The sequence below is a fragment of the Salvelinus alpinus genome, chromosome 10 (assembly GCF_045679555.1).
Source record: "Salvelinus alpinus chromosome 10, SLU_Salpinus.1, whole genome shotgun sequence".
Classification (NCBI taxonomy): Eukaryota; Metazoa; Chordata; class Actinopteri; order Salmoniformes; family Salmonidae; genus Salvelinus; species Salvelinus alpinus.
In genome coordinates this window covers 69050022-69060486 of record NC_092095.1, presented here as the reverse complement: position 1 = coordinate 69060486, position 10465 = coordinate 69050022, and the positions used below count along the sequence as shown (strand labels likewise).

At 50.3% G+C, this 10465-nt stretch overlaps 1 protein-coding gene across 1 annotated transcript in view; it reads right to left on the bottom strand.

Moving 5' to 3' along the window:
• dmd (dystrophin) overlaps positions 1-10465 on the bottom strand; it is a 290129-nt gene that overhangs the window by 205552 nt on the left and 74112 nt on the right. The window contains exon 7 of the mRNA XM_071330767.1: positions 8153-8331. Within this exon, the coding sequence (XP_071186868.1) occupies positions 8153-8331 (179 nt within the window). The remainder of the gene's footprint in view (positions 1-8152; positions 8332-10465) is intronic.

Here is a 10465-nt window from a genome sequence, read left to right as displayed (position 1 = left end):
AGAGTGGAGGAGAGAGAGTGGATGAGAGAGTGGAGGAGAGAGATTGGAGGAGAGAGAGTGGATGAGAGAGTGGAAGAGAGAGTAGAGGAGAGAGAGTGGAGAGATTTGAGGAAAGAGAGTGGAGGAGAGAGTGAAAGAGATGTGAAAGGAAGGGCAAGAGTGTCAGAGCAACAGAGACAGTTTAGAAAATACATGTAGAGTACATCAGCAACACATAAAACACAGAGAGAGCAGCTTCCATTATACTGTATTAACCCCTAAAGACAGAGAGAGCAGCTTCCATTATACTGGATTAACCCCTAAACACAGAGAGAGCAGCTTCCATTATACTGGATTAACCCCTAAAGACAGAGAGAGCAGCTTCCATTATACTGGATTAACCCCTAAACACAGAGAGAGCAGCTTCCATTATACTGGATTAACCCCTAAAGACAGAGAGAGCAGCTTCCATTATACTGGATTAACCCCTAAAGACAGAGAGAGCAGCTTCCATTATACTGGATTAACCCCTAAAGACAGAGAGAGCAGCTTCCATTATACTGGATTAACCCCTAAAGACAGAGAGAGCAGCTTCCATTATACTGGATTAACCCCTAAAGACAGAGAGAGAGCAGCATCCATTATACTGGATTAACCCCTAAAGACAGAGAGAGAGCAGCATCCATTATACTGGATTAACCCCTAAAGACAGAGAGAGCAGCTTCCATTATACTGGATTAACCCCTAAAGACAGAGAGAGCAGCTTCCATTATACTGGATTAACCCCTAAAGACAGAGAGAGCAGCTTCCATTATACTGGATTAACCCCTAAAGACAGAGAGAGCAGCTTCCATTATACTGGATTAACCCCTAAAGACAGAGAGAGCAGCTTCCATTATACTGGATTAACCCCTAAAGACAGAGAGAGCAGCTTCCATTATACTGGATTAACCCCTAAAGACAGAGAGAGCAGCTTCCATTATACTGGATTAACCCCTAAAGACAGAGAGAGCAGCTTCCATTATACTGGATTAACCCCTAAAGACAGAGAGAGCAGCTTCCATTATACTGGATTAACCCCTAAAGACAGAGAGAGAGCAGCATCCATTATACTGGATTAACCCCTAAAGACAGAGAGAGAGCAGCATCCATTATACTGGATTAACCCCTAAAGACAGAGAGAGCAGCATCCATTATACTGGATTAACCCTCCCCTAAAGACAGAGAGAGCAGCATCCATTATACTGGATTAACCCCTAAAGACAGAGAGAGCAGCATCCATTATACTGGATTAACCCTCCCCTAAAGACAGAGAGAGCAGCATCCATTATACTGGATTAACCCTCCCCTAAAGACAGAGAGAGCAGCATCCCTTATAGTGGATTAACCCCTAAAGACAGAGAGAGCAGCATCTCTTATACTGGATTAACCCCTCCCCTACTGTAACTCCCCAGTCTGAACAACAGAGTCCGGATCAGAACCGCTCACATCTCAACAATACACTGTGAGCCAGGCTGGATGACAGCTCTGGGCCCTTTTTCAGAGTTTCAGAGTAGGACTGCTGATCTAGGATCAGGTCCCCTTTGTCGAGATGATTGTATTCGTTATGACATAAAAGGCAAAACTGATCTCATATCAGTATTCCTACTCTGAGAAGCTTGATACATACGGACCCTGGCTTCCCAAACTGAACGTCCTAAACCCAGCCCCCTGAACGTCCTAAACCCAGCCCCCTGAACGTCCTAAACCCGTCCCCTGAACGTCCTAAACCCAGCCCCCTGAACGTCCTAAACCCAGTCCCCTGAACGTCCTAAACCCAGCCCCCTGAACGTCCTAAACCCGTCCCCTGAACGTCCTAAACCCAGCCCCCTGAACGTCCTAAACCCAGCCCCCTGAACGTCCTAAACCCAGTCCCCTGAACGTCCTAAACCCAGCCCCCTGAACGTCCTAAACCCAGCCCCCTGAACGTCCTAAACCCGTCCCCTGAACGTCCTAAACCCAGCCCCCTGAACGTCCTAAACCCAGTCCCCTGAACGTCCTAAACCCAGCCCCCTGAACGTCCTAAACCCAGTCCCCTGAACGTCCTAAACCCAACCCCCTGAACGTCCTAAACCCAGCCCCCTGAACGTCCTAAACCCAGCCCCCTGAACGTCCTAAACCCAGCCCCCTGAACGTCCTAAACCCAGCCCCCTGAACGTCCTAAACGCAGTCCCCTGAACGTCCTAAACCCAACCCCCTGAACGTCCTAAACCCAGCCCCCTGAACATCCTAAACCCAACCCCCTGAACGTCCTAAACCCAGCCCCCTGAAGGTCCTAAACCCAACCCCCTGAACGTCCTAAACCCAACCCCCTGAACGTCCTAAACCCAGTCCCCTGAACGTCCTAAACCCAGCCCCCTGAACGTCCTAAACCCAGTCCCCTGAACGTCCTAAACACAACCCCCTGAACGTCCTAAACCCAGCCCCCTGAACGTCCTAAACCCAGTCCCCTGAACGTCCTAAACACAGCCCCCTAAACCCAGCCCCCTGAACGTCCTAAACCCAGTCCCCTGAACATCCTAAACCCAGTCCCCTGAACGTCCTAAACACAGCCCCCTGAACCCAGCCCCCTGAACGTCCTAAACCCAGTCCCCTGAACATCCTAAACCCAGTCCCCTGAACGTCCTAAACCCAGTCCCCTGAACGTACTAAACCCAGCCCCCTGAACGTCCTAAACCCAGTCCCCTGAACGTCCTAAACCCAGTCCCCTGAACGTCCTAAACCCAGTCCCCTGAACGTCCTAAACCCAACCCCCTGAACGTCCTAAACCCAGCCCCCTGAACGTCCTAAACCCAGCCCCCTGAACGTCCTAAACCCAGTCCCCTGAACGTCCTAAACCCAGCCCCCTGAACGTCTTAAACGCAGCCCTCTGAACGTCCTAAACCCAGCCCCCTGAACGTCCTAAACCCAGCCCCCTGAACGTCCTAAACCCAGTCCCCTGAACGTCCTAAACACAGCCCCCTGAACCCAGCCCCCTGAACGTCCTAAACCCAGCCCCCTGAACGTCCTAAACCCAGTCCCCTGAACGTCCTAAACCCAGCCCCCTGAACGTCCTAAACACAGCCCCCTGAACCCAGCCCCCTGAACGTCCTAAACCCAGTCCCCTGAACGTCCTAAACCCAACCCCCTGAACGTCCTAAACCCAGCCCCCTGAACGTCCTAAACCCAGCCCCCTGAACGTCCTAAACTCAGTCCCCTGAACGTCCTAAACCCAGCCCCCTGAACGTCCTAAACCCAGCCCCCTGAACGTCCTAAACCCAGTCCCCTGAACGTCCTAAACACAGCCCCCTGAACCCAGCCCCCTGAACGTCCTAAACCCAGCCCCCTGAACGTCCTAAACCCAGTCCCCTGAACATCCTAAACCCAGTCCCCTGAACGTCCTAAACCCAGTCCCCTGAACGTCCTAAACACAGCCCCCTGAACCCAGCCCCCTGAACGTCCTAAACCCAGCCCCCTGAACGTCCTAAACCCAGTCCCCTGAACATCCTAAACCCAGTCCCCTGAACGTCCTAAACACAGCCCCCTGAACCCAGCCCCCTGAACGTCCTAAACCCAGCCCCCTGAACGTCCTAAACCCAGCCCCCTGAACGTCCTAAACCCAGCCCCCTGAACGTCCTAAACCCAGCCCCCTGAAAGTCCTAAACCTAGTCCCCTGAACGTCCTAAACCCAATCCCCTGAACGTCCTAAACCCAGTCCCCTGAACGTCCTAAACCCAACCCCCTGAACGTCCTAAACCCAGTCCCCTGAACGTCCTAAACCCAACCCCCTGAACGTCCTAAACCCAGCCCCCTGAACGTCCTAAACCCAGCCCCATGAACGTCTTAAACCCAGTCCCCTGAACGTCCTAAACCCAACCCCCTGAACGTCCTAAACCCAGTCCCCTGAACGTCCTAAACCCAACCCCCTGAACGTCCTAAACCCAGCCCCCTGAACGTCCTAAACCCAGCCCCCTGAACGTCCTAAACCCAGCCCCCTGAACGTCCTAAACCCAGCCCCCTTAACGTCCTAAACCCAGTCCCCTGAACGTCCTAAACCCAGCCCCCTGAATGTCCTAAACCCAGTCCCCTGAACGTCCTAAACCCAGTCCCCTGAACGTCCTAAACCCAGTCCCCTGAACGTCCTAAACCCAGTCCCCTGAACGTCCTAAACCCAGTCCCCTGAACGTCCTAAACCCAGCCCCCTGAACGTCCTAAACCCAGTCCCCTGAACGTCCTAAACCCAGTCCCCTGAACGTCCTAAACCCAGTCCCCTGAACGTCCTAAACCCAGTCCCCTGAACGTCCTAAACCCAGTCCCCTGAACGTCCTAAACCCAGTCCCCTGAACGTCCTAAACCCAGCCCCCTGAACGTCCTAAACCCAGCCCCCTGAACGTCCTAAACCCAGCCCCCTGAACGTCCTAAACCCAGCCCCCTGAACGTCCTAAACCCAGCCCCCTGAACGTCCTAAACCCAGTCCCCTGAACGTCCTAAACCCAGCCCCCTGAACGTCCTAAACCCAGCCCCCTGAACGTCCTAAACCCAGTCCCCTGAACGTCCTAAACCCAGTCCCCTGAACGTCCTAAACCTAGTCCCCTTGAACGTCCTAAACCCAGCCCCCTGAACGTCCTAAACCCAGTCCCCTGAACGTCCTAAACCTAGTCCCCTTGAACGTCCTAAACCCAGCCCCCTGAACGTCCTAAACCCAGTCCCCTGAACGTCCTAAACCTAGTCCCCCTGAACGTCCTAAACTCAGCCCCCTGAACGTCCTAAACCCAGCCCCCTGAACGTCCTAAACCCAGCCCCCTGAACGTCCTAAACCCAGTCCCCTGAACGTCCTAAACCCAGTCCCCTGAACGTCCTAAACCCAGCCCCCTGAACGTCCTAAACCCAGTCCCCTGAACGTCCTAAACCCAGTCCCCTGAACGTCCTAAACCCAGTCCCCTGAACGTCCTAAACCCAGTCCCCTGAACGTCCTAAACCCAGCCCCCTGAACGTCCTAAACCCAGCCCCCTGAACGTCCTAAACCTAGTCCCCCTGAACGTCCTAAACCTAGTCCCCCTGAACGTCCTAAACCCAGTCCCCTGAACGTCCTAAACCCAGCCCCCTGAACGTCCTAAACCTAGTCCCCCTGAACGTCCTAAACCCAGCCCCCTGAACGTCCTAAACCTAGTCCCCCTGAACGTCCTAAACCTAGTCCCCCTGAGCGTCCTAAACCCAGTCCCCTGAGCTACAGCTGAATATATTAAACTATGTTAACTCATCCAGACCATTCAGCCTGTCAACTGAACCGTCTCCCTGTCTGTCTGTCTGTCTGTCTGTCTGTCTGTCTGTCTGTCTGTCTGCTGTCTTCCTGTCTCCCTGTCTGTCTGTCTGTCTGTCTGTCTGTCTGTCTGTCTGTCTGTCTCTGTCTGCTGTCTGCTGTCTGCTGTCTTCCTGTCTCCCTGTCTGTCTGTCTGTCTGTCTGTCTGTCTGTCTGTCTGTCTGTCTGTCTGTCTGCTGTCTGCTGTCTTCCTGTCTCCCTGTCTGTCTGTCTGTCTGCCACATATACATCCGTCAGTATCACAATTTATAGTCCCACATCAATAGAATAGTGACTCAGAAAGATAGCAATTAAAGGAGATAAGATAACATGTATCATTAAATGTTTTGCTCACTGGGTATATTTCTACTACAGCTACACTACTGAAACACTTTGACTATAACAGCTGAACATGTATGAACTGGGATGGAGGGTGTTGGATAACCACACTATACCAGTGATATGAGATGACAGCAGTGACATCACAGACAGATATGGAATACGTCCCAAATGGGACCCTATTCCCTACATAGTGCACTGCTTTAGACCAGAGGCCCAAGACCCTTCACTCCAGAGGCCCTGGGAGGCCCGAGACCCTTCACCCCAGAGGCCCTGGGAGGCCCGAGACCCTTCACTCCAGAGGCCCTGGGGGGCCAAGACCCTTCACTCCAGAGGCCCTGGGAGGCCCAAGACCCTTCACTCCAGAGGCCCTGGGAGGCCCAAGACCCTTCACTCCAGAGGCCCTGGGAGGCCCAAGACCCTTCACTCCAGAGGCCCTGGGGGGCCAAGACCCTTCACTCCAGAGGCCCTGGGAGGACCAAGACCCTTCACTCCAGAGGCCCTGGGAGGCCAAGACCCTTCACTCCAGAGGCCCTGGGAGGCCCTAGACCCTTCACCCCAGAGGCCCTGGGAGGCCCGAGACCCTTCACTCCAGAGGCCCTGGGAGGCCAAGACCCTTCACTCCAGAGGCCCGAGACCCTTCACCCCAGAGGCCCTGGGAGGCCCGAGACCCTTCACTCCAGAGGCCCTGGGAGGCCAAGACCCTTCACCCCAGAGGCCCTGGGAGGCCCAAGACCCTTCACCCCAGAGGCCCTGGGAGGCCCGAGACCCTTCACTCCAGAGGCCCTGGGAGGCCAAGACCCTTCACTCCAGAGGCCCTGGGAGGCCAAGACCCTTCACCCCAGAGGCCCTGGGAGGCCCAAGACCCTTCACTCCAGAGGCCCTGGGAGGCCCAAGACCCTTCACTCCAGAGGCCCTGGGAGGCCAGAGACCCTTCACTCCAGAGTTCCTGGTCAGCAATGCATTGTTCACAGTGTTACGGCGTCACTGCAGCCTGGGGTTCGATCCCAGGCTGTGTCATTACCGGCTGTGATCGGGAGTCCCATAGGGCAGCGCATAATTGGCCAGCGTCGTCCGGGTTAAGGGAGAGTTTGGCCAAGGGGGCTTTACATGGCTCATCGCACTCTAGCGACTCCTTGTGGTGGGCCGGGCGCCTGCAGGCTGATTTCGGTCGTCATGTTGAACGGTGTTTCCTCTGACACATTGGTGCAGCTGGCTTCCGAGTTAAGTGGGCGTTGTGTTAAGAAGCGTGGCTTGGTGGGTCATGTTTCGGATGACGCATGAATCGACCTTCGCCTCTCCCGAGCCACGTTGGGGAGTCGCAGGGATGAGACAAGATCGTAATCACAGAACCAGGGAGGAAAACGGGTGCCATTTGGGACGTGACTCTGAACACATAGTGAACTAGCTGGAGGGCAGACTGAGACCAGAGCTGACAGACCCAGAGACCCAGTAGAACAGACAACATCATGTCACAACACAACAGCTGAACCAGAGAGAAATACCCACAGGGAACAGAAACAATAAAACAGTCAACAACTCTGATTGAAAGTCCCAGCTGTTCCAGCTGCTAACGCCTAGTGATTTCTTCTGCTTCGGTTTGCATGGCGGCAGAGAGAAGAGAGAAGAGAAGGCATGCTGCCCCAGGGGACCTTGGGAAAGAAATGCCATCTTACCATTATGAAAACGCCAGAGTAACATATAGAGATACAGACAGCCTGCACCCTATTCCCTATGTAGTGCACTACTTTAGACCCTAGCACTATAAGCCCTGGTCAAAAGTAGTGCACTATACAGTATATATATGCCATCTTAACCATGGCGATAGAGTCATCTTAGTCATGGTGACGATGGCGTGTTACTATGGTAATAAAATGCCATTCTACCGTGGTGACGTCCTTGACTTTACCACGGTAACAATGTCATTGGAGTCATCAACATGAAGACTGATACGGTGGTACATAAACAAAGAAAATGTAGATGAAATTGGAGGGAAATGACTGTGATACCAGGATGACATGAGAGTGAGCGACTGGCTCCAGAATAAAAATGACTTGATTTGGTTTCTGTGGTGTATGTTGATGAATTAGTGTGTGTGTGTGTGTGTGTGTGTGTGTGTGTGTGTGTGTGTGTGTGTGTGTGTGTGTGTGTGTGTGTGTGTGTGTGTGTGTGTGTGTGTGTGTGTGTGTGTGTGTGTGTGTGTGTGTGTGTGTGTGTCTACCCGTGTGTGTGTGTCTACCTGTGTGTGTGTGTGTGTGTCTACCTGTGTGTGTGTGTGTGTACCTGTGTGTGTGTGTGTGTGTACCTGTGTGTGAGTGTGTGTGTGTCTACCTGTGTGTGTGTGTGTGTGTGTGTGTGTGTGTGTGTGTGTGTGTGTGTGTGTGTGTGTGTGTGTGTGTGTGTGTGTGTGTGTGTGTGTTCGTGTGTGTGTGTGTGTGTGTTTGTGTGTGTATGTGTGTGTGTGTACCTGTGTGTGTGTGTGTGTGTGTGTGTGTGTGTGTGTGTGTGTGTGTGTACCTGTTGGGAGTAGCGTTGTTGGGTCTGGATGGTGAAGTGTTCCTCCTGCTTGACGATGGTCCGAGGCAGAGTCTCTACTTCCTGGATGGCCTCCATGGTTACGCCCTGAGGCAGCACTTGGAACAGAGACGTTATGTACATGATGACTGACTTCTTATCAGGGTGCAGCACCGCCACATCTAGAGGGGGAGAGGGGAGGGAGAGAATGAGAGAGGGGGGAGGGAGAGGGAGACAGAGAGGGAAGACGAGGGTGAGGGGAGAGAGAGAGAGGAGAGAGAGAGAGAGGGAGAGAGAGAGAGAGAGGGAGAGAGAGAGAGAGAGGGAGAGAGAGAGGAGAGGGAGAGGGAGACAGAGAGGGAAGACGAGGGTGAGGGGGGATAGAGAGAGAGAGAGAGAGAGAGGAGAGAGAGAGGGAGAGAGAGAGAGAGAGAGAGGAGAGGGAGAGAGAGAGGAGAGAGACAGAGAGAGAGAGGAGAGGAGAGGAGAGAGACAAAGAGAGTGAGACAGAGAAAGAATATAGGAGAGAGAGAGGAGAATGGATGGAAAAAGAGAGAGAGAGGTTCGACTCAGTACCACTGACCACTAGACAATACAACCCTCTGAGAAGAGAGAGGAGTGCAGTGAAGGAGTGTAGAAGACAGTAATGTGTGTTTAAAGGTTCCTGTAGGTTCAGCAGGGTTAACATCTATGATTCATCAAAGAAGAAACCAGACAGTTCTGCATCCCATATGGAACCCTATTCCCTTTACAGAGCACTATAGGGATCATAGAGCTCTGGTCTAAAGTAGTGCACTATATAGGGAATAGGGTTCTATTTGGGACGCAGCGAGTGAGACATATCATCGGTGACACGTCCTATAAAATCCTGGAGGATATGAACCATTAGAGGTATACAGCATTATCATCTATCATGGGGTTTACATCATTATCATCTCTCAAAGGGTTTACAGCATTATCATGTCATAAGGTTTACATCATTACCATCTCTCGTAAGGTATACATCATTATCATCTCTCATAAGGTTTACAGCATTATCGTCTCTCGTAAGGTTTACAGCATTATCATCTTTCATAAGGTTTACAGCATTATCATCTCTTATAATGTTTATAACATTATCATCTCTCATAAGGTTTACAGCATTATCATCTCTCATAAGGTTTACAACATTATCATCTATCATAAAGTTTACAGCATTACCATCTCTCATACGGTTTACAGCATTATCATCTCTCCTAAGGTTTACAGCATTATCATCTATCATAAGGTTTACAGCATTATCATCTCTCCTAAGGTTTACAGCATTATCATCTCTCATAAGGTTTACAGCATTATCATCTCTCATAAGGTTTACAACATTATCATCTCTCATAAGGTTTACAACATTATCATCTCTCATAAGATTTACAACATTATCATCTCTCATAAGGTTTACAGCATTATCATCTCTCATAAGGTTTACAACATTATCATCTATCATAAAGTTTACAGCATTACCATCTCTCATACGGTTTACAGCATTATCATCTCTCCTAAGGTTTACAGCATTATCATCTATCATAAGGTTTACAGCATTATCATCTCTCCTAAGGTTTACAGCATTATCATCTCTCATAAGGTTTACAGCATTATCATCTCTCATAAGGTTTACAACATTATCATCTCTCATAAGGTTTACAACATTATCATCTCTCATAAGATTTACAACATTATCATCTCTCATAAGGTTTACAACATTATCATCTCTCATAAGGTTTACAACATTATCATCTCTCATAAGATTTACAACATTATCATCTCTCATAAGGTTTACAACATTATCATCTCTCATAAGATTTACAACATTATCATCTCTCATAAGGTTTACAACATTATCATCTCTCATAAGCTCTCTGGAAGTGTCCATGTTCTTTATCTATAAGAGGGTTCATGTCTGGGTCGGTCTGAGTGACATGTCCTGCAGCAGCAGTGTCTGTTTGGTATGGATCCACCTTTTATTTTCCACCCTTCTCTCTCTTTCTCTCTCTCTCTCTCTCTCTTTCTCCTGCTCTCTCTCTCAATTCAATTTAATTCAAGGGGCTTTATTGGTATGGGAAATATATGTTAACATTGCCAAAGCAAGTGAGGTAGATATTATACAAAACTGAAATAAACAATAAAATGAACAGTAAACATTACACTCATAGAAGTTCCAAAAGAATAAAGACATTTCAAATGTCATATTATGTCTATATACAGTGTTGTAACAATGTACAAATGGTTAAAGTACAAAAGGGAAAATAAATAATCATAAATATGGGTTGTATTTACAATGGT